Source organism: Neolamprologus multifasciatus, chromosome 8, assembly GCF_963576455.1.
Source record: "Neolamprologus multifasciatus chromosome 8, fNeoMul1.2, whole genome shotgun sequence".
NCBI lineage: Eukaryota > Metazoa > Chordata > Actinopteri > Cichliformes > Cichlidae > Neolamprologus > Neolamprologus multifasciatus.
Window position 1 is genome coordinate 11,739,318 of NC_140446.1, and position 25,537 is coordinate 11,764,854.

At 36.9% G+C, this 25,537-nt stretch overlaps 1 protein-coding gene across 1 annotated transcript in view; it reads right to left on the reverse strand.

Moving 5' to 3' along the window:
* The window catches only part of tbata (thymus, brain and testes associated), a 26,429-nt gene continuing 892 nt past the window's right edge, over positions 1 to 25,537 (reverse strand). Inside the window, exons 2-9 of the mRNA XM_085170549.1 lie at positions 10,587 to 10,805; positions 7,441 to 7,608; positions 7,235 to 7,323; positions 6,822 to 6,971; positions 6,470 to 6,551; positions 5,245 to 5,410; positions 5,115 to 5,155; positions 1 to 4,556 (exon numbers count right to left, since the gene is read on the reverse strand). Coding sequence (XP_085026675.1) covers positions 4,468 to 4,556; positions 5,115 to 5,155; positions 5,245 to 5,410; positions 6,470 to 6,551; positions 6,822 to 6,971; positions 7,235 to 7,323; positions 7,441 to 7,608; positions 10,587 to 10,779 — 978 coding nt within the window. The 5' untranslated portion in view covers positions 10,780 to 10,805 and the 3' untranslated portion in view covers positions 1 to 4,467. The remainder of the gene's footprint in view (positions 4,557 to 5,114; positions 5,156 to 5,244; positions 5,411 to 6,469; positions 6,552 to 6,821; positions 6,972 to 7,234; positions 7,324 to 7,440; positions 7,609 to 10,586; positions 10,806 to 25,537) is intronic.

Below are 25,537 nucleotides of genomic sequence, written 5' to 3' on the forward strand. Positions count from 1 at the left end.
AGCTTGCCTGGGCTCGAGGCACTCTTCTTGGCTGCAGTGGTTATTATTATATTTACATGCTTCCAGCTCCCGTTTCTACAGAAGCGTAGAGCTGCCACCCAGGCAAAAGAAAAATAGAAGTATATCACGTTATAACGTGGAAAGTTATTGTTCTAACAAGATACTTTCCATGTTTGTACAATATACTTTTCACGTTTGAACAACATAATATCACGTTATTACAATATACATAATTATCATGTTCGTACAATATAAATATTATATTGTATATTGTATTATATAAGATACCACTTTAGCAATTTTTAAGCAATAAGTGTGATTGTACAGGATTTTGTTAGAGCCTTTTTTTTTCCTGCCAAAAAGAGAATGCAAATATCCCAGCTGTTAGTTTTTGAATTTTAACATGCACTTAATCTCCAGCCTACTGCTGTCAATCATATGTAGCAAAAGATCAATATGGTTAAAAATTCAGCCAGGCATTAAGGATTTTTAGTCAGGTTTAGACTGAAATATAACTCAACGACTATAGGGCAGGTTACTGAAAAATTTACAGTAATACAGATGTTGACTGAACTGACTTCGCCCTTTCAGCTGGCCAGCTTTTTTACTTAATCTGTAAAAAAAAATCTACAAATTGTTTTGGGAATTTATATTAAAAATATTATAAATGATCTTTTAATCTACTTGTGAATTTGTTGAACCTTATTTTAATGTGGCACTCGGTTTGGAGCAGAAAGTGACCATCCTCTGGAGCATAGTCAGAGACTCTGTAGAGATGAGCAGTGTAATAAATCACTTTGACAGAGCATGCAAAAGTGTCCTTGAGTCTGTGTTTAGCAATAGTAAAAATTCTGTGTTGATGTAGATTTATGTCACTGCTCCAGCTTAGGAGTGGTACTGCTAGGGGGCTGGGTCTGTGTTGAGATTATTTTGTGTTTATGTTTTCTTTCGTTATATTGGACTAATGTTAAATTCTTGGGTTGTTATTATTATTAATTGGGGTCTAGTTGAGTTTTAGTCTAGTTTATGTTTAATCTATTTCTCCTTGTTCATAAGTCTTCTCCTGTCCTCTGTGTAGTCTGTCTGTTGCGTCTCCAGTATCTGTTCTCGTGTCTCTCCTTGTGTCTCCCCAGTCTGTCGTCTTATTCACGTCTACATGTTCCATGTTGTCAAGCTTGTGTTGTCTTGTCAAAGTCCCATTATGTTCCTGTTTTATTTTGAAGAGTCTAGTGTTTCTATGTTCAGTGTGTTTAGTTTTACTTCCCTGTGGCGTCAGGTTCATTTGTATCAGCGGTGTTTCTCCAGGTGTTTCCACTTCCCTCATTACCCTCCTGTGTATTTAAGTCCTCTGTCTCCTTCTGTTCAGTGTTGCTTCATCTGTCCAACTCGCTTCATGTGACATTAGGTCTCAGGATTTTCTAAGCTGCTGTTCAGGTTCATGTTTAGATTACTTCACGCTAAAGTTTTACATGTACCTGTTCAGTTTCATGTTCTCGTTTTTATGTTTAGTTTAGCTGTCCCCAGTTTAGTTTAGTTTTGGTTATGCCCCTGTTCGCCTTGTCTTGCTTTCTTTTCTTGTATTCAGCCTAATAAACGGCTCGGTTTGTGTTAAACTTAGTTTTTCTTTCTTCCGTGTCCACTTTGCAAACACACCGGCCGCCCGGCCGTAACAGGTAGGTTAAAAATTGGTCTTTTAAACCTACTAAGTACTGAAACTGCAGCGGGCTTTGCTTTGTTTTTTGTTTTTATTTGAACTATTTGACCATCAAATTGTCACTACTTATTAATCAAGATCACTTTTATCACTGTGACTTACACTGAGCTGAGAAATTTCTGAACGAAGGCACTCCCGATGGAATCCAGTGTTAGTTCGTAACAGATCTGAATTATTGCTGTTATTGAAGACCAAACTCTCACTTCAGGCGTACAGGGACCAAAAAACCTATAATGTGCCCTATGCCTCCTACTCTTGAATCATCCTCACAAAGGTGACTTCTTGAAGTCTATATGTCATATGGTTGAGCTAATTCTCACCTACCCCAGAGCATCCTTGAGAGGGTAAAGAGCTTTTCCAATTTAACACAATCATGATGGAAGTAACACTTTCATTCCTGAATCACAGTTTTGACAAACAGGCAGGCTAAACTCCAATAACTATGATCTCCCTAAGGTTGGAACACACTGTCTGCTCCTTATTGTTAAATATATAAATAGACATACACTCATCAGCCACTTTGTTAGGTACACCTGTTCAGCTGCTTTAGATGGCCTGCTGTGGTTCAAACTGAGCACCAAAGGGGGAAAGAAATGTCTTCATGGCATGGTTGTTGGGTTTCAGCGCTTTGATTCAAGACGCTTTCAAGCTGATATAAAGTAACTCAAATAACTACTTTTTATAGCGAAGGTATGTAGAAGAGCATTTCTGAACACCAAAAATGTAGAACCTTGAAGCATATGCGCTACACTTCATATGCGCTCACCAAAACTGGACAATAGAAGAAAGGAAAAATGTTGTCGGGTCTGGTGAGTCCTGATTTCTGCTGTGGCATTCTGATAGTAGGGTTAACATGAAAGCCTGGATCCCTTGTACCAGTGGTTCAGGCTGTTGGCTATTGTTTAAACACCACACACAACTCAAGTATTGTTGCTAACGTGTTCATCCCTATATGAGCACAATGCAACAATCTTCTGATGGCTGCGTCCCCCAGGAGAACGCACCATGCTACAAAGGTTAAATCATCTTAAATGAATCTCTTGAACATTACAGTACCTTCACTTTATCCAAATGGCCTACACAGTTTCAATTCAATAGCACTACTTTTATGAACAGGAGATTCACATGAATGTGCAGCTGATTAATCTGCAGTAACTGCATGATACCTTGAAACCACAAAGAATTCAGGCAGTCCTGAAGACAAAAAGAATAGACAGATGAATTCAAAACTAGCAAAGTGTAAATAATGAAATGACAATGAGTGCAACGCAGATCTGTTGGTCCACACTGGTCAGATAAGGTGTTAGTAACGTCATTGTCTCGGAGGATTAAATTAAAGTTTAAATCACACGTCGTTGTGACTTAATTACACAAATTGATCTTTAAAGTAATTTGTAACTGTAAGCAATATGAAACCTAAATTGAAAAAATATTTAATCTGTTAGCTGCATAAACTAAAAAAGGCTTTGCAGGTGGGGGATCTATTTTCTTCTTTTCTTAACTTTTTGTCTATGTTTTTTTTCCCTGTGCTGTTACAGTTAGGTTTATAACAGATGAAAAACAAAATGAAGGCAACAGGGAGTACTTTGTTGGTTGCTAATGGTTTCAGAAAACATTATGCAAGATTTTATAATGGGCTTCATTACACACAAAAACTTGTAAACATGACAAAATGCAGGTATTCACCACACAGCGTCAATTATGCCTTAGGGGGCAATATTCTTGGGCATGTAGTGTTTGGTAGACACAAAGAGGAGAGAAAGCAGCAGCACTGAGCTGCAATGGTGAATGTGAAAACTCTGACTTCTTAGAGCTTCTGAAACTTACTTTCTTCAAAGTCCTTGGTTGAAAAGCAAAAGCATGGCATCTATGTTAGTTTTAAAAGAAGAGATATAGAAGAAAGGCTGGTTCACGACAGAAAATCTTATTAAGCATAAACTGTTAAGAGTATTTACTATCATATCTATATATCATAATTTTTGTTGACCAGTTAATGACTCGATTGCCTTTTTTTTTGCTGCAAAAAAATAAAATAAAAACAGTTGATAGTTTTGTATATCACTTAAATGTATTGGCCTACACATTAGCGGATAATTTAAAAGGAATGCAGTACATTATGTAGCGTAATGTATATTAAAGGCTAAAATTATGATAATGATGACTTAGTCATAGGAGTAGTTGTAAAAGATCTTTGCACATTAATGCAGCAATAAATATTTTGGTATATATAAAATTACAGGCACACTTACCAAATAGGTACTTTTACACATACACATTATTTTGTCTGGTCAATCCTATATGTTTATATGTTTTATATATAAAATCAGGGTAGCTAGGGTAAGCTCTTTGACTTTTTTCAAAAAGAAGGAGATAATTTCTGCTATATCTCCATTTATGGAGGTTTGCCACCCTGCCAAAAGTAAACATAATTTTTATTCTTTACACAGACATTTCCTTTTTTATTGCTTTATTTGAAAAGTAAAAAAAGAAAAACTGATCAAATCTTCAGATTTATATATATATATTATTTATTAAATGTTGCTACAATCAGTTTCTAACCATGATACCTTTGAAAGCTAATAAGCAATTATGTAACAGTATCCACAATTATTACACCACACAATCACATCTACAGTATATAATCCTATTGATTAACAAATGAAAATAAAGATAAGCTAACTAGGTATTAGGCTACATTTCTCATAGCACAGAAATAATACAATATAGCTCGTTTCTAGGAAGATTATTGAGCTCTATGCATTATCCCCCTCCTGAAGTGAAGGAACCTGAACACTTTCGGCCTCTGAATGGACTGCCAGGACTTCTGCATCACCAATCCGCTCTGCAAAGAGCACTCCAGTCAGATTCATGCTAAGAGAGTAATTTTCCACATACTACAGATCCACATATCGAAATAGCAGATTTTAAATTTGCTCTTATTTGAGCTGCTCAACATTAATATGAATAATTGGATCCCTTCTAAAATGCATTACTTATTTCCACAAATGCCTTTCCATTGTAACATTTTATCAGAAGTATCTGCTTTAAATAGGGCATTATTTTTTAACTTTCACAAAAAGGAATCATTTAAAGAAGCCTAAGTCAAGTCAATCAAGACAAAATCACTGGAGGAAAAGGAGCATTTATAAGAAAAGGCTGGCTGAGGATGTCAGTCCAAAAAACTCATGCCAGCAAAAGAAGCTCAGAGACGAGCTGCCATTCAAGCCAAGGACAGACATAAACAGTGTGGCTTAGAGTGGCTTTGTAAAATGTAAAGGCCAAACTGTATATTAAATATACTCCAAAAGACAGGAAAAACTAAACTGCGCAAAACTTTACACGTTAAAATTATTTTTAAAAATACATACATAACAGAGAAAGTCAAGCATAATCAAATTACCTGGTTTTTCATCAATGGCAGTTTGATTGACTTGGTGTGAACTGTGGAAGTGAATAAACAAGATTAAAACACATTTAGCTTGAAACATTTCTGCACCAAAAAAGAGCTAAATCTGACACTTCACTCTAACCTCCTCCTGTGTGGTTTTCCCCATGGCTGCTCAAATGATGCAGCATACACAGACGGAGACGCTCCTGGATGAAATGCCTGTAGCTGCTGGAAGTTCCGCTGGTTACGGACAGAGAGGTCGACACCGTCCAGAGCTTGTCTGATCATCCCCATCACCAGATCTTTTTCTGCAGTTGAGCAACAGTACAACAAGAGTAAAAGCAAAATTTAAATATTTACTGTAAAAGTGAATTAAGGTAATTCTATAACCATTATTTTTGTGCTGTCTCCTGCCCCACCCTGAGCCTGCTTCTGTCTGAGGTTTCTTCCTGTTTAAAGGGAGTTTTCTCCTTCCCATTGTGGCCAAGTGCTTACTCACAGGAGGTCGTCTAATTGTTGGGGTTTTCTCTTTATTATTGTATGGTCCTTACCATATAATATAAAATTCCTTGGGGCAATTATTGTTGTGATGTAACACTATATCAAAAACAAGTAAATTGAATCGAAGAAAAACAATGTATGTACCTTTAAGCACCAGGTGGTTGTGTGTTACAATCTTTTTCAACGGCATTTGAAAGGTTTTTAAAGCTGATCATCAGGCTGGATCATGTGACTCTAAACCATCCCTTTGCTATGCTGCAATAGCCCTAGTCCACCAGAGAGGCTTCCAAATGTACACTGAGCATTTCTTCCCAACTAACTTTCCCTCCACTACTGTATTTAAACATTAGTAATCATTCATCTCTGGCTCTCCTACAGTGTGTCTGTCGTCCTGTCTCTCTCTGCTCTCTTTCCCCTCACCCCCAACCGGTCACAGTGGATAGCAGCCCCTCCCTTGATCTCGTTCTGTCAGAAGTATATTCATGTCAAAACAAGCTTTTTGCCCCTCTCATCAAGTAAATGCTCATAGAGGGTCATGTGATTATTGGAGTGCAGCAGTTTCTGAAATATTCAGACCAGCCCGTCTGGCACCAACAACCATACCATGTTCAATGTCAAATAAATGACCCAACTCTGATGATGAGATATTGGCATTACTAAGCAGTTAAAATAGCAACCTAAATAAGTGGCCAGTGTGCACAGAAAAAATCCAAAGTGACAAATGAATTGCTAAAAAAGTAGGAGGGGGATGCAGTGCCAGACTCTTAAAAGTGCATGTATTAGGAAATGGTTTAAAGAACGCTTATTTTTAACTGGAAATGGTAGTGTGCATATCTCCGCTGTATATGTGGAATGAGGATTTTTACCTCTTTGGCCTGAAAGAAGAAGCCACTGCTGCACTGTGGAGAGAGAGTCTGTCTGCAGGATCTGACAAAGTATCTCCAAAACCTGACAAGAAAGCGACAGACCGTCACAACAGTAGCTCAAAGATCACATGTTTTATTGAACTTATTAGTGAACGTCTCAAGAAACTTGGTGACAGTGTTTTGCCAGAGGATATTTTTCAGATATCTAATTAAGTGGAACTTTGACCAAAAGCTGTACCCTCTGTGATGTTGGATCTTGCCTTTTTAACCCTTTTTGTTTGTTTGTTTGTTTTAACCCTAAAACACCTCATATTATACAGTACTACTCAAGATCAGTTAACCGGTATTTTACCATGAGTTCTTGATCATGGAAGGGTTGAGGATGGCTCATGCGCTGGTATTGAGATTTGCGCAGGTAGGACTTGGAGGATGGAGGAATAAGTCTGCCAGTCTGAGCTGAATATTGAGTCTTTCGTCGGACAAACTTTTCCTCTGGTTGTTCCTGCAGTACATGATACATTTTTCCAGTATGAAATCTTCTTGAGTTAGAAAGAAACTGAAGAACTCTACAAAATTAACTTAAATTAGAAAATGTGTAAAAAAATAATGAAACACGTGAAGGTATTAAGTATACTGTCCATATACTGTCACATCCAATCTCTAAATTCCCTTTACCATCAGGCACTGGATAGCCATAATCAAACAAAGGATTTTTTACTGTGTGTCAAGTACTGTAAAAATACATGAGAATTCAATTATTAATACCTCTCTTTTGTCCTTTTGTGTTTGGGAAGTTAGACTGATTTTTGCAGCCATTTCTTTGAGTTCATCTCTCCAAGCATCTGACAATAGTGCTGTGAAAAAAGAAACAATTACAAAACGATTAAAGCCATTACTCAAAATTGGCTTCTTTGGGGACCATTAGAAAAGAAATAAAGACATTTAGGTGTCATATATGTTAGTACACATACCTGATTTAGTTTTGTCTCCGCAGACTCCATAAAGATTTTGAGCAAGCTGAAAAGCTGGTTCTGCTGCTGCTTTCCTGTTTATGTGGCTCTTGAGAAGTGGATGAGGAAATAACGACGACGTGACACACCAATCATCTCTTACCATGCAAATTGGTCTGCCTGTGAATCCTGTGGGAATGAGAAATGCTCAGTATTCACCCTGCTCACAGAAAAGTGCTTTAGAGGCACAAATCCATCGAAGCAGTACCATTTAAAAAACTGGAGCCAGCAGAATCCCTGCTGAGAATAAACAAGTTCATGGGAACCTCAGGGATGTAACCTTCTTTTCTACCAGTAGTGCAGTAAATTTATCTATTCATGTTACATATTAGCATTCCAGGTGCCCAAACAGCTGCTTGAAATATTTCATATAGAGCAGGTTGTAAAAGAAGGAAGACTTCAAGAATGAAGACCTTGTTAATGGCTTTAGCTCATATATTAACTTTAATTAGCTCTGACAGGTAATTACCTCGAGTCAGAATTAATTAGTACGTAAACAGATTGTTATTCAGTGTGTCCCAGGTAGATTAGATAATAACCTCTAAATTAATGCAGCAAAGAGACTTTGCAGTCTCAAGTTGAAAAGCATTTGGTAATGACAAAGGGAAAATGCTAATTGAGGACAGCAGAATAAGATGTTAACACAACATTATCACATTTAAAGGTTTGTAGGAGATACACTCTAAAAACGCTGATGTACTATAGCTAACTTGCAAGACACAAAAAATATAATTTGGTATAGTTTTGTTTGTTTTAATCATGTTACATTTGTATTTATGATGCAACTAAATTTTACTTATGAACACTAAGGTGATAAACTAACTGGTTAGTTTGCGACTGAGCATGCTGTTGTTAGCTTTTTCTTTTAAAAGCTATGCTAAAAAGAGCCTCACAAACCACTACACACTTCTAACATGTTGTGGGAGAAGTTTGCCTTCAGCACTTTCTGCCAGGCTTTCTAACACATGGTAGACACGGGAAAGGGTTTTACTGAATCTAGATTTGGATTTATTTTTTTTTTCTTTTTCCCAAACCTAACAACCTGGATCAAAGTGGAAAAAGATGAAAATAATAAGCCAGCACTGACTTTAATTAACAAATACAAACTCCAGTCTCCTGGGTGAAAATATCTTTGAGCAATTATTCCAGCACAGTCTCCTACCTTCGTAGACTTTATTACTCCTTAGTTTTAATTTTAGTGATGGATTCATACTTTCTTGGACACACTTAATTTGATTCAGTTAAACAGTTATTCAGTTATTTGCTATGATTTCTTCAATAAGTTGTTTACTTCTTGTTTGCATAAACAGTGCAAAGCATTAAGCTAAATATCACTGACAAATTATATATAGTGTGTCCAATTATCAGGGCAGCTTTAATAAAAACTGCCTCTAAATGGAGAGAGAGAGAGAGAGAGAGAGAGAGAGAGAGAGAGAGAGGGAGAGAGAGAGAGAGAGATAGAATTCAGTTTTATTTATATGGATCACAACAACAGTTCCATTAGTGCTCTTTACTTTGCAATGGAAAGACCCGACAAAAATACACACTGTGCCACAAAAGGCATTTACACCTATGTATGCTAAAAGTGGCAAGTCAATTGTCCATTGTCTAATAAATAACTGACTTATCAACCAGATACTTTCCACTCCCATAATGAAAACATGGCATGCAAAATTTGAATATACGGTGCACCCATGCACAGTTGTGGTCAGATTACATCCACTGATCACAGGCATAAATTGGTAAGTTTAAGCTTTCAGGGATTTCTTTGAATCATTCATTTGGGGCGGAATGATTGCACAACATACTCATCAACATGTTTGATTATGTTAATAAACTAGAATTAAGTGCACAAAAATCGGGATGATTAAATGTCTAATTAAATGTTTAAATGCTTAGGGACATTTAACCAGATATAACGAACAAATCATTAAAAGTCTAAATTTATCACGACATTATGTAATAAGTTTGTATAACATTTTGACCAGGACCGCAGTACAAAACGCCTTATTGTTTACCTATGCTTAACAGCAACATGCACCTACAAAAATGCATATATAAAATGGCATGTAGGTAATTTTGTAGACTGGACTAATTCACATAAGGTCCCTTATGTACATTTATACACTAAGTTATCCTATATTAAAATTTTGATGTAGTTGCTAAACACAAATAATACTGACATGGGAAAAATCACAATTTGACATTGTTACATCAAAAACTTGTATATTCCATATTTGTTAAATTATTTTATTATTATTGTTATTATCTTTCACAGTCACGCCCAACCCATCCTCTCTTGCAGTGGTGGGTGTGGCTTTAGGAAATCCCAGACAGGCACCCCTGTGTTCCATCCATCCTGTTGGATGCTGCTGTAAGACATACCCACAGACCAGCCTGACCCACTCTTCCCCACCTGCCATAACCACTTACCTGCCAGCCTGTCTGACCCACTCTCACCCCACTTGCCAAAGTCACTTATCTTCATAGAGAATTAAAGTGAAGCTCTTAGGAAAGGAGACGAGCCAATTCTGTTTTATAGAGACTTACCTCAACAGCTCTGGCCAAGGAAAAAGAGACACAACTATTTGGTAAATCCTGAAGTCATTTACCTGGGCCTGTGTTTGGTTCCTGCTGAACAACTGCTAATAGACTGATTCAAAGACTCCATGTTTTACTGAAGTACCTTGTTGTCATTTTTATTAGAGAATACTTAGCATGAATACTTAATATTTAATTACAATTAAATTATTTTTATCATAAGGTGTTTTAAGTCCATAAATACTAAATCACCTGCAATTTAGTCTGTTGGCAAGTGATTGCAAGGCAACAACATAAATACAACATAATATGAGACATAAATAAGAACCTTCAAGAACCTGAGCTGCATCAGGCCCAGTTTTAGCTGAGATTTTTGTGTGTTACAGTTAGATCATTTGAATCAAGATGAGAGCTAGAGTATTGTCTTATGTTTACTTCTTAAAGATGCTTCTTATTTATAGCACCTCAAACACACATGTAAAAAAAATATATCTTAGGGTTTATTTGAAAATAATACATTTAATAAAATAAATAGATATCTTCCGCTTACCCAGATGTTTGCTCACCTTGAATATGCCTCATCCTGTGTGGATGAGGGTTGTGCCGGGAGAAGAATGAGTGGTGACTCAAGGCACCGAAACATGGACTGCTTTTTGTAAGCGTCTTGGTAAATTCAGGAGTGAATGGGAAATGGTTAATCTGAGCGAATTTCCCTTCAGCTGTCATCCCCCTCGATTCCAGGCTGTGTGCTCTCGACATGTCTGGGCTGAAAGCTTTGTCTCAATCTGTATGAATGAAGGAAAAGTTGTTGAGTAAAGTCCTATTTTGAAATAAGGTGACAGAATGTCAAAACCCCGACATTCAAAACTACTTTGATTGCAAAGTTATGAACATACATGATAAACATAATTAAATAAATAAATAAAAATCAAGAACTGAGACTGGTAGAACCCAAACTTTCCTTTGAAACCCACCTCCCGCGCCCTTAAATGTATAACATGAAAATAATTAAAACTTTAGCCAGAAAATTGCTCAGAAGAAGCACCCTACCTCTGAAAACAGGCACCAGCTTACAGCCTAAGGTCTGCAGTGCTATGTGTTGTTTTTGTTGCCAAGAAACCTGAACTAAACAAAGGTGCCTGAGCACTGCGACACTGAGCCACTTCATTCAGACACCGTTTTCATATGCAAAGCAGAATATATTCATGGTATTCTGCAGTGATTTATGAAAATCTCAAAGAAAAAAAAGGGGGAAAAAAGCACCGCTTTGTTTTTACCACAAAATTGAATTTACTTTCCTATCTTTGACAGCTGTTTTAATGTGGTCTTGCTGTATTGTTCTAGCAAAAAAACTATTCGCTTTAGATTCAGATTGCTACGTATACAACCTTCTCAACACTCGTAAATAAAGAACTGCGAGCCAAGGGTCATGTGACCTGATGTAGGCGCAGCAGGAAATCTGACTGCAGGACTATTACTAAAACTAAAACTCTTAGTTTTGCAAATTGAACAATAGCAACTTGTTGCTGTACATGACAGTTACATTAAAGTTCAAACATGAAAGACAAACCACTTGCATTTCTGTAAGTTAAATTATCTTTCACTTCTCTAATAATATTTTATTAGCAGTTCTACTGCACAGTTCTCCCCTGCAGGCAAATCTGTTGCATCTAATAAGACGAGCATCAGATTAGTTTACAGTAGCTAGAGAGGCATCCCACGGGCACTGCTTATTGCCAATATTAGACGGATATGAGAGTTTTCAGCAATCAGTCCCTCCTAAAATCTTGCATTTTTGTTTTATTTCTTAGAAAATAAAACTCATTCTCAGCCAGTGCGGTCTATTAGTGCTGAACATCTTGCATAGCCATAAATAATTAGCAGCCTTCTTTTAAATTCACAGTCTCTTGTATATATATGACACATCTTTTAGAGGTAGAAGTAAGTGGGTTGGTCTGTAGAGTGAACCTCAAGGCAATACACAATGTGCACAATGCTTATTATTCCTTCCTCTTGTTGTTTGTAGGTGAGGTCATAGCTCTGTGTGCTTTGCTTTGTATTAGCTTAATTTAAACTACTCAGGTGAATATGTTGTCCGGTCTTGAGAATGATCCATCAATGGAGTAGTCATTTTGCAGCCTCACTTTTCAATAAACAGTTGAAGAAATGTGATATAACCCAATCCATATCTCAACTGTCAGTGCAAACTGTATTTGGATACGCTTCACTGAACACAGACAATGTGCAGGGGTATTCAGAAACATTAGTGATTCATACCACTGCAAGAACTTTAAGAGAAATACAGCAACCTTTTATTCTCGCCAGGTTACACAGGGCAGTATTTCAACAAAGGCAGTTGAAAATATGTCTAAGCTTCTTCCTGGACTCGGGGTCAACCACATAATCCAGAAGCAGGGTCAAAGTGCTGTTTGATGTCCTTTTCAAGACTGAGTTAGATAAAATAGAATAGGAAAGATACAGACAGTGTAGGACGTTTTCACAGTAAAGCAGGTGTGAACCTTGATCAAGCGATCCTTATTTATTTAGAATATAAGGCAAAAGACAAATAGTGAATGAGTATGCTTTTCATACACAATGGAAATGTTTTTATATTGACCATATTTATTTATATTTCCACTTATATCCTAGCAGTATTTACCAGCAAGTATAGCGTGGGTGGTCACCAGCTGACAGCAGAAATGGCCTGCACACGTGCATACAGACATATGGATTCTCTGGAGCGTTTAATGATATTATGTGTTGCAGATGAGAAAATCATTTGCAATTTTAGATTGACTTACTGTTAAAATGCAGAAACATTCGTCTTTCAGATGGGTGTGTTCATGTTCATGTTACAAACCTAATTCATTATGAGATGCTCTAACACACACATTGTTTCAAGGCTTTGTTTGACCATGCCTCTATCCTTTTTAAACACATTGATGGCATCACATTCAAAATAGGAGGAACAAGCTACCTCGGCAGCTGTTGCCTCCATGTTTGATGTAGCAGATTGTTTTTATGCTGGATGACCTTTTTAATGCAACCTCAAATGCATGTGTGTCTCCTCACATAAATAAAGCAGGGATCTTTCGGGAATGTTACGGGAATGTTACCGATCTATATTGTATTGTGTTATGATAAATGATTTCTTTTTGGTTCTTATTACTGTTGCTTTAGTGTAAGCTGCATTTTACTGCCAGATTAAGTTAAAGTGCTTTGAACTTAATCTGGCAGTAAAATCTTTTAGACTACCTGTTATAAAAACAAGAAAACACCATTTTTTTTTAGAAAGCATTCATGAGAATTGTTTAAAACCGACAACTATTCTTAGTTATCAGACAAATAAGAAAACAAATTTACTTTTTTATGCACAAATTTGAGCTGGCCCACTGAATTTCTGTGAGAAGTCAGAAATTAATTGAGCATAACATTCAACCACTAAAACATTTTTTTATGTTGAGGAATGCCAGTAAAAATGCAAGTAAATAACTGTAATTTGGCACAGCTTGAACATACAGTTGCAGTAACTATTACAGAAACATTAAAAATGTAATTTATTAATTAATTAAAAAATTATATGGCCAATTTATGGCTGAGTATAACAAAAATGTAATCCCAAATAAAATGTCCACCACTGCAACAAATCACTCAGCACAATGTGACACATCACTGCTGTCTAATGTATAGGTTTTGTGTTTGCTTTCCGTCAGATAGAGATGCAGTTCTATGGGTTAATCTCCTGTATGGTTGGTGGATGGAACTTAATAAAAACTAGATATCCCTCTCTGAAGGTAAGGGCATTCATCATCACAGGCCTCCAATACTTGCTGAGACATCTTTTTTTATGTAAGTCTGTCCTTGAAATAGTTGAACGAGGGTGTACACCAAACTAGGACTCAAAAATCTAATCAGAAATCTTATTTCTATCGGTGGGTAAACAGAGTTTATGGTTAACTTCGTGGCGTGAATCCCCAACTGCATGCCTGCATGCTTTGGCTGCGATAAAGAAATATTGCAGAGAGTAATTTAAATAAGCACGTAGTACAAAAATGCTAATGTTAAAGAGTTAAGCTGACATAGGGTGATATACAGCATGTCAAAGTTAATGACACTCTATTAATAACTGACAGTACATTTCACCTAAAACCACCAACCTCATTATGACATTAGATGAAATACATTGGATTGCATAAGCCATTAGGACCTATCGTCCAGTAACTATGAAAGTCTGGTGAAACTTGTAGTGTAGTCGATGTGGAAAAATGTGGCTGATATTGCAATGCCAGTGGCAGTGCTCCTGGGAGAATTCTAGAAAAAAATTAACACGAGGTCTTGCAGAATAATCTAAAATAAAATTCCTGGTGACAGTGTGATTATTAAGATCATTAGTTGTAAAAAGACACGGCTGGTGACACATGTCAAAGATGCAGCAGTTCCTGCCTGCAGTTTTTCACTAACAAGACTAATGAGTAAAGTTAACAGTGACAAGGATGGAACACACTGAAAAAAAGGCCATGTTGGATTTACTTGATTCAATAGTGGACATTTGTTGCACACAAATGTTTTGCTTTGGCAGAAACTTAAACAACTGAGTTAAATCAACACAACTTTTTCATATTCAATAAACCTGTGCATTTTGTGTTCCTAAAACGCAATTGAAACATGTTTAGATGAAGTAAGTTGAGCTCTTGGAATATTTTAATCCTTCACAATTTTGTCATTTTATTTCAACACTATTCAATAACTTTTACCCCAGTACTACTTGGTCACTTAAATACTACATGTTGTCTTCATATTGCATAATGTTCAACAAAGTCTAGATCCTGGTTACCATAAAAATTGAATGGATTTACAATGACTACCATTCTCCGGGTTGCAGGAGAGCTGGGAAATAACCCTGAAGTGATAGGTTACGAGGCAGGGTACACCCTGGACAGCTCACCAGTCTATCACATAGAAACAAACAACCACGTGCACTTACATTCACGGGTAATTTAGAATCACCAGTTAACCCTAACTCTAATAACTGCATGACTTTTAACTGTGGGAGGAAACCAGAATACCCAGAGAGAAGCCACTGCAAACTAGCCAGAATGTGGATTTGAACCCAGGACCATCTTACTGTGAAGCAACAGCACTAACCACCATGCCAACAATCTAGGAAATACAGGAAAGCTATGATTTCCTGTATTTGATGCAGAATTTTTTTGTTTTTGTCCTTGACAGGTTAATCCACAATAAATAGCAATAGCATGCACGTGGTGTGTGTGTAGTTCTCTGCCTCTTATAACTCCACTGATTTTCTTGCAGTTTGAAATCTTGTGCGATCCTGTGAATTTCATGAGTTCAGCAACTAACCACTCTTACTAGATTGTATCATGTCATCTCAACAAGAACAAATTAAGTTGTTGAATTTCGTACAGATCCTTCATGATTTAATTACGTTCATAGAAACATGAAATTATTGTGTTCAAATTACAAGGTAGACTTTTTTAATGTAACAACCACCCAATTTACTTTTTTTGGTATACCAAAAAAAGTAGAGGTGGCTGCTTGACTTGACTGAGATGGATGCCTTCCTCAAACCACGATCCAGAGAGTGCGAGACTGAAATCCCGTGCAGTGTCGCGGGATTTAACATTGCTATATTATTGACTTACTTCACTTGAACATGATATGAACAATTTAATCTACCCTCTCTGCATATCATGTAGTTTCTACACTATATAGTTACACTTAACTTTAAAGCGTGAGGCAATTGTGTTAAATACACGCAAGATGCTTATGTAAATCCAAGAGCTGGCCAATCCCTTTTTTTCAGTGCATAATAAGGAATGTGGAAGGAAGGAATTGATCTTTTTCAAAGTGGAAAAGGTAAACAATTTTTCTAAAGAGACGTGTTGGGATACTGTACTTCAAATATAAAGAGTCCCAGGTATAGATTCATAGATTGAATTTTTTATTTTTTATTTTGGCTGATTTGCAAACTATGCAGTATTTTATTGCATGTACTGACTTTATGCAGTACTGTGAGCAAATATTTCCCCCTTCCTGATTTGGTTTTCTTTCTGTCAGCTAAAATTCCTCCAAAGCAAAATTAGACTTATTGCCACTTATCACACACACTTTACTCCTACCAATGGTGTCACAACCAGTTATGACATTTAGGGGGCAATTATTTATTTTTTTATTCCCTTAATAAATGACTCAGGAAACTCGGGAAAGGTCATCAGGAGAGCTCAAAGTTATTTTTACATAAATATTCAACAAGTCAGTTAAAAATCCAGTCAGACAGAAATGAATCATTAATCAGTATTTGTTTCATCCCTGTCTGGTTTGAATAGGACAGTTGTGTGTTTCTACTGATCCTTGAAAGATAAATCAGTCTGCATTTTATCATCTCCTCATAAGGGCCCAATATTGTCTAGACTAAACACGAAATACTTCTAAATATTTCTTTCTTTTAAAGTGCAAAAATAAGTGAAGGGGGGAAATTATATGTTTTCTCTACTTCAGCTGATTCATTTCACCTTGGTAGAAATTTGTCCTGTCCATCTCTGTCCAACTGTGTTTTTATACTGACCTCTTAACCAACAGCGGGTGTAGTCATTTTCTGTTGACCTGCACATGCAGCTGTGCCGGCGGAGGAAAAACATCACATGTAAGAACTAATATGAGTGTTAGCATTTTTATTGAAAATGTGAAGAAAAATTACACTGATCTCCTTCTCTTTGATCTCCTCGATGATCATTTCTGTAGCCCTTCCTTTCTTCTATTCACACACCTGTAACCCGTGGATGTTTTGTGCCATGCACTGACTCGGAGTATCTATTTTTGCACCTCTTGTTTACCGTATGCTGTGCATCAAAATCTAATTTTCTAAAATTACCTTTTCTCCTGTGCCTTCAGTTAAACAAATTAAGTTGCTGTCCTCAGTGAATGATTTTTTTTCACTTGCACAGACATTCACTGTCAGATACACCTGATCTACTGAACTACTCATTAAGCATCTTATGAGCCAATCACACTGCAGCAGTTCAATGTATTTAGGCATGTAGACATTGTCAAGATGACCTGCTGAAGTTCAAACTGAGCATCAGAATGTGGAAGAAAGCAATTTAAGTGACTTTGAACATGGATGTCTGTACCATACAAACTGGTCTGAATATTTCAGAAACTGCTGATTTACTGGGGTGTTCCCAGACGATTGACTCTAGGCCAAAGCTCAGATGAGTGTGGGCAGACTGCTTGGGGCTGATAGGAAGGCATCAGTAACTCAAACAATCACTCATTATAACCAAAGTTTGCAAATGAGCATCAAATGAATGCACAACTCACTAAACCTTGAAGCAGATGAGCTACAACAGCAGAAGAAGAGGATTGAAAAACATTGCCCAGTCTGATGAGTCTCAACCCAATTTCAACCCATCTTCCGCTGTCAGCAGGATAATGCTCCATGTCACAAATCTCCAGTCAACTCCAACTGGTTTCTCAACCATGACAATGAGTCAACTACCCTTGTCAGATCTTAGCACAATAGCTCACAGGATGAGCATAAAAGGATGTACAGCTGACAAGTCTGCACCGACTGTGTGATGAAAGGGAGAAAATTTCAAAAGCAATTAAATTTGAAAGTGTAATGAGAATGAGAATTTAGATACCATTAATTAAGATGCAGTGTTTTCAGGTTTCATTAATTTAATAAGCTGTCTAATCAATTCTACTCATTTTTCCAGAAAATATAATTTATTTATTTTTTATTTAATGAACACAACAGAAACTCAGAGAGTTCCTTGATCATCAAAGTAGCAAAAGCCCGCTGAGCTAGTTCCTGCAAACGTTGTTGTAGGAAGTTTGCAATGCCAAACAAAAAACTTTAAAGGTCTTCACCCTGGAAATAAGACAAATAAGACAGGACACAACAGGCAACCAATGTCTGATGCATACCCTGTTCACAGTGAAACTTTTAAGTAAAGCTAGTCTAAGAATGTGTTGGTAGTGTGAATTCTGTGTGTGTCAGTCTACAAAAATAACAAAAGTACTGAGTGGTGTTCCCTGAGGAGACTACGCTTACTAGTGAAACTAAAAATGGTGTTAGATGAAACAAATAAGAACCAAAAAAGGGGATTCCTCTGAAATGTAATTCCCAAATTTCATTTCAGTTCATTTAAAGCTAATTTAATAAGAGAAACGTGTGAGCAGATCAAAGTAATGCCAGAGAAAAAGTCATTAGGTGATTAGATGACATTGTCTTGAATCCACAAAGGTCTGTAAAAAAGAAAATTGCATCCATCCATCAACAAAATCCATCTAGAATTTCAGGGATATTTCAATGTGGACAAAAGTATTGCATTAAAGTATACTAGTTTCCTGGCAGCTGATTGTGTTTTAGTTTTTTTTTTTAAAAATCTTTACATTACAATTCCCTATTTCTTTTTCAGCACCAAAAAAGTCAGATAAGATTTCCAGGTTTTACTGAGAATTATCCAGTAGAAGAGTGAAGGATGGTATGGAAGTGGATCATTTCAACTGAGGGGGGTTGGGGGCAATCAGAGAAAGCTGTGCAGGGGATGCAGGCAAGCAGGCAGACGACAGAAGAGTTGTACTGAGGTTGAGCTAACCACAAGAGACTCAAAATAGCTAAGATTGTTTTAAAAATGAAAAAACTTTAACCACACTTAAATTATGAACCGAATTTCAAATAAAATGTTGTGAAGCTGTGTAAAATACAAATTAAATGAATGGAATAAATTGCAAATCTCATTTGAATTACAATGAAACATAGAAAACATATCAAATCTGATCCAATCAGAGATCTGAAAGTTTATTTAAGTAAAGCAAAAAGTTAAAAATAAAAAATAAAAAAACACACTAGCATCCCCACAACAACAGTGGATGTGGACTTTTGCTGCAATTCCCAGCTCCTCAGCAGGAAACAGAGGCAGCCAAGGAAGCATTAAAAAAAGACACAAGTGGCTGAGCTGGACAGTGAGTTATGACAATGTTGGCTCATGGAAGGTGGGAAAGGCTGGTTACGGTCAATCACAGAAGTACAGCCCCAGAATTTGGTTGGCATGTGGTCTTAGCATGTTTAGAAAATCTGTCAACAATGGCGCGTATGATTGGTTAGTGTCACAGGGGGGCAAACCCCTGACAGAACAATGAGCACTATGTGACCACGGTAGATCAAGGTTGGGAAAAGGCGCAACAGGCATGCAGGATTAATATAACAACTTTTGCACAAAATCAATAAGGAATGTTTGCTTTCACTTACCTGCCTCTATTCCATTCCATTGCTTTTACCTTCCCACATTGTTTAATTCATCACTCTGGTCGACTAGTTTTCTTGCCTATCATCTGAGAGTCAATCGGTCTCTGTTCTCTGTGCTGTTCTGTCACTTTGGATTTTAGTGTCTCATTCCTGTGAACCGCCTCCCAACCTGGTTGCTTAGAGTTTTCTACCCGTTTCATCACCACCCCATGTTTTACTTCCTACTGCTGTCGGGATTCTCTATGCTGCTTCATCAGTGTCTAGTTGCCAAATAATTTATTGTAATAAATTTAGTTCAGTTCTTTTAAACAATCTCTTCTTACTGTGTTTATGTTTTTCTGTGGCATTATTGGATGGTGGAGATTATAAAAGGCAGAGTTACACTATGCTGTGAAGTTTGTGAAGCTCTGCCCTTACTTTAAACACCCAGGGACAGTAGATGGGCAAGAAAGGAACTCTGTAAAAGCGAAAGCACAGATTGCAAACAGACAGCTCTGTCAGTGGTCTTTGAAAGTCTTTGATTCCTAGAGACCAGTCATCCTGATAACCCTTACATACTTTCTGCATTTTCGAACTTTGTGTTCAAGGTTGTAAAAAAGATTGTTATTAAAGATAAACGTGTACTTCTAGGAAATGAGTGTAAAACATGAGGTATTTTTCACCATCACAACAAAACAAGACAAATGTAATATTTGTATGCATTGAACACTTGAACCAAGACCCTGATCTCAAGGCTGTTTCTTTACAAATTAAAGAAGGAGCTCAGGTAAGGCATTTTTATATCTGCCAGTCATAGCCACCTATGTGATTGTTATGTAAAACAAATACATGCTTGTAGCTGTAATATTTGTAGCACTGGGTTAGCATAAACCCCAGAAAGCTTACTAACATCTAAAAATTTTATAATCCACTGCTCGTCCTTCCAAACAAGCCCTGCTTCTTACTCACACGTAGTAAAACACTGTTTTTTCTATGTCTGTTGTGCTCAGTAAGCAGAAAGAGAGCTCATGCATCTCTTCTGAATTTGTATTCATGTATTCATCAGAGGTGAACTGTTTTTTTAATTTAATTTAACTGTTGTGCTGAATGTAAAGGAGCACCTGCACTGACATTTCCAAATGCTGCATTTTTGATTAGCATCATTATTGTTAGCTTGCTAGTTGTCCAGTATTTTTTTAATAAAAATAAATGACATTGTCATCAGTGCATATAATTAGCATAATTGGCATGCTGAAAAAAATAATAACAATCTAAGATGATGATGATCATTAGTACCACCGGATTCAAGTACTATTTTACGTCATATACCATAGGCCTCTAAATGTACCGTCCAAATTTATGTTCACCAACTGGCCTAACCCCACGAATGTATAAGGTATTTCTAATATTTCATGTTGTGCAGACCACTATAGCACAGCTCAAAGTGAAAACAAGAATAAAAACTCATATTCTTCCTTACACTGAGACTTGAAAATTGCCAAGTAGTGGTTGACGTGTCTGTTAGGTATGGCAGTTTTGTATGAGGTGCCGTAAGGGACATTATTACTGAAACGCTCTCACACACACTACTGAAACGCTCTCACACATACTACTGAAATTTTAGCTCTCACACACACTACTGAAACGCTCTCACACACACTACTGAAATTTTAGCTCTCACACACACTACTGAAACGCTCTCACACACACTACTGAAACGCTCTCACACACACTACTGAAACGCTCTCACACACACTACTGAAACACTCTCACACACACTACTGAAACGCTCTCACACATACTACTGAAATTTTAGCTCTCACACACACTACTGAAACACTCTCACACACACTACTGAAACGCTCTCACACATACTACTGAAATTTTAGCTCTCACACACACTACTGAAACGCTTTCACACACACTACTGAAACGCTCTCACACACACTACTGAAATTTTAGCTCTCACACACACTACTGAAACACTCTCACACACACTACTGAAACACTCTCACACACACTACTGAAACGCTCTCACACACACTACTGAAACGCTCTCACACACACTACTGAAATTTTAGCTCTCACACACACTACTGAAACACTCTCACACACACTACTGAAACGCTCTCACACACACTACTGAGACGCTCTCACACACACTACTGAAATTTTAGCTCTCACACACACTACTGAAACGCTCTCACACACACAACTGAAACACTCTCACACACACTACTGAAATTTTAGCTCTCACACACACTACTGAAATTTTAGCTCTCACACACACTACTGAAACACTCTCACGCACACTACTGAAACGCTCTCACACACACTACTGAAATTTTAGATCTCACACACACTACTGAAACGCTCTCACACACACTACTGAAACACTCTCACACACACTACTGAAACGCTCTCACACACACTACTGAAACGCTCTCACACACACTACTGAAACGCTCTCACACACACTACTGAAATTTTAGCTCTCACACACACTACTGAAACGCTCTCACACACACTACTGAAACGCTCTCACACACACTACTGAAACACTCTCACACACACTACTGAAACGCTCTCACACATACTACTGAAATTTTAGCTCTCACACACACTACTGAAACACTCTCACACACACTACTGAAACGCTCTCACACATACTACTGAAATTTTAGCTCTCACACACACTACTGAAACGCTTTCACACACACTACTGAAACGCTCTCACACACACTACTGAAATTTTAGCTCTCACACACACTACTGAAACACTCTCACACACACTACTGAAACACTCTCACACACACTACTGAAACGCTCTCACACACACTACTGAAACGCTCTCACACACACTACTGAAATTTTAGCTCTCACACACACTACTGAAACACTCTCACACACACTACTGAAACGCTCTCACACACACTACTGAAACGCTCTCACACACACTACTGAAATTTTAGCTCTCACACACACTACTGAAACGCTCTCACACACACAACTGAAACACTCTCACACACACTACTGAAATTTTAGCTCTCACACACACTACTGAAATTTTAGCTCTCACACACACTACTGAAACACTCTCACGCACACTACTGAAACGCTCTCACACACACTACTGAAATTTTAGATCTCACACACACTACTGAAACGCTCTCACACACACAACTGAAACGCTCTCACACACACTACTGAAACGCTCTCACACACACTACTGAAAAACCAAGGCATTTCAGTTGAACAGGAAGGCATTTCAGTTGAATAGGAAGGCATTTCAGTTGAACAGGAAGGAGTTTCAGTTGAACAGGAACGTAAAATCGATTCATTAAAATCCTGAATCGATTTTTTAATATAAATTAATTTTGCCCGAAATGCCAGAATCTCAGGTGAAACCGCACAAAATTTCAACAACCACCAAACAGCTAAAACAGTAAATGAGAGCAGGAACACGGATTCTGCACAAAGACATAAACACACAGCGCGGACCTGCGGATCAGAATCAATGGGATGTCGCCTTTCTCACCCGACAGCACGGACACGGTCGGGGCTGAAAGCCAACAGCTGGCTGATTCTGATCTGTCGGTGGTCCGCGCTTTGTTTTCATGCCGTTTTTGCGCAGATTCTAAAGCTGTTAGTTTGATCTCTCTCCAAACAATATTGACTGAACCAGCAGCAAAAGAAGATCCAAACTGCGCTTCACATAAACATCGTCATGAATTCCCTCTGACATTTACTGTTTTGCTTCCACCACGATAAAATCACACGTCATGCACAGCTCTCTCTCTCTCTCTTTCTCTCTCTCTCTGTACTTCAAGAACTGTTTCCCGTCTAAAAATCTGTTTTCTGCATTATTCGCTTGCTTGTTATGCACAAGTCTACTGTTGTTTACAGCGCTGTCGGCCGCTGGTTTTTTTTTTCGTTTTACATACTTCCGAAAAGAAAATCTTATTTCTGCCGTTCAATACTGAACAAATTTAAACATTTAAAAATTATGCAAAATGCAAAACGCTTAGCCGTGTCTCTAATAAAACCGCTGGAACGTCAGATGTAACGTTCATATGTTGGTTAATGGTTTTCTTTCGTTTTTGATGTACTGCAGAATATTTTTTATAAAATCCCAGGCCAGGAAAAATCACCTTCATGTTTTTCTGTGTTTTATCTTCAGCTACTTTTACACAAAGGCATCTGCTGTGACGCTTACACCTTTGATAAAGTCTTGCTTGTGTCAGCTTCCTTTTTTTAGATACAAAAATATGTAAATGTACTGATCTGAATTATAATATTGCTGACTGTCAAAATTTCCCAGAATCAAATTGAATTGAATTGAATCGAATCTAATTGAATCGAATCATGGAACGATAAGTTAGACAGCTTAGTCTTAGTGAGACAGCTGCATTACTTAAAAATATATTAGCCTCAGCATAAGTCAAAATTTAGAATAGCAGGAGACGGGCATTATCCTGTTTTTTTTTTTTTTTTTGGCATATGTGCTTTTTGTCTTTTTTAGCAAAGAAAAAAATATCTTAAAATCATCAATAAAACCAGGGAGAGAAGGCTTAGCGTTCCTCCATTTAACACAATGGATATGATATTTACTCAAACGTATGATGATGTTAATAATGTCTGAGACAGATGATCCATATAAAAAAATTATGATGTAATTCAAATAGTGGCACATCATTAATATTTAGGAAAATCCAATTTTTTAAGTTGTACCAAATACATTGTGTGATAGGGCATAGAAAAAAAAAGATGTTCTAGGGTTTCATTTTCATCAGTACAAAAAGAACACTGATCCACCTCAAAGCCAAATCTCTTTTTTTTAGAAATTCTGCCACAGGATTAATTTTTTTTAAAGTGTGTTTCTTTAACTTTAGGTAGAATAGGCTATTTCATAAATTTTTAGTATGCTTTATCCAGTGTATATGAAATGACTAAATTAGAACCATGCAATGTAACCATTCTGTTGTAACTATGAAATATTTTTGTCTTTGAAGAAACTACTAACAAATTTCTTATTGCATTTTTATCAAACAGCTGACATTGCCCTAGCAATAAATTTGGGAGCACTGATGAGAAATTATTGTATATCATAAAAATTTTAATCAAATGAAGCAGAGGCAGTGGGACCAGTTCACAAAATTTGTTATATTCTCTTTGAGAACAGTTTAGACAATATTTTTCTGAAAAGTCTGGGTAACTTAGAATTACACCGTTATCATCCAACAAATCTGTTATGAATATAATCTTTTTGTTCAAACCAGTCACTCTTGAAAATTGATTTTTGATTAAGTGTTATTACCCTATTATTCCATAAGGTTGAATTATGGGGAGAGGTTGTGGGTAAATCTCATTTTCCCAAAAATGCACAGTCTGTTTTGGAAAGTTTGATATCTTTATGGGGATTTTATTTACCACAAAATCACATTTCAAAATAAAGTCTAATCCTGTATACTATTTTATTAAACAAGGATCATAGGATGTGGAGCTAAGTAGAGTCTGGCTGTGACAGACAAGATTTTAACCATTTAATTCTAAGGGTGCCATCCATAAATTCTAATTCTGGATTTTTGATACCACCTTTATTGTATTCCTTCACAAGCTGATATCTTTCTATGTAATGGGTTTTATTCCTCCACAATAATTCGAAAATAACTGTGTTAGCCTTATTAATGCTTTTAGAGGAGATATATAGAGAGTGACAAGGATAAATCAATTTGGAGATGCCTTCAGCTTTAGATAGGATGTTTCTGCCAAAAAAAGCGAGGTCTCTGCTTAACCAGTGGCTAAGTGATTTCTTCATCTCGATGATACAGTTAGAAATATTGGTGTCTTTTCTGCTAATTGGGTTTTTTAGATATTATCAGCCCTATATATTTAACTTTAGATTCAACTCTAACCAAAGCTATTGAGGAGTCAGAGCTTGTATGAATCGGGAGAAGTTCACATTTTTTGATACTGAAAGATAAACGAGAAGCTTTAGTTTTCTCTACCATGTATTTATCTTTCAAAAACATAGATGTATCATCTGTGAATTGACTTATTTTGAATTCTTTATTAAAAATTGATATTCCTTGTATGTCGTTAGAATTTTTGATTAATAGTGTTAACAACTGAGTTGCCAATATAAAAAGCTTAGGGGAAACAGGACATAATTGCCGAATTCCCTGTTGCACCTTGAATCCATTCCTTGATTCAAGGAAGCTAAAATATTGTTAAGTAATGCGGCTGCTTCACTTAGGCTACAAG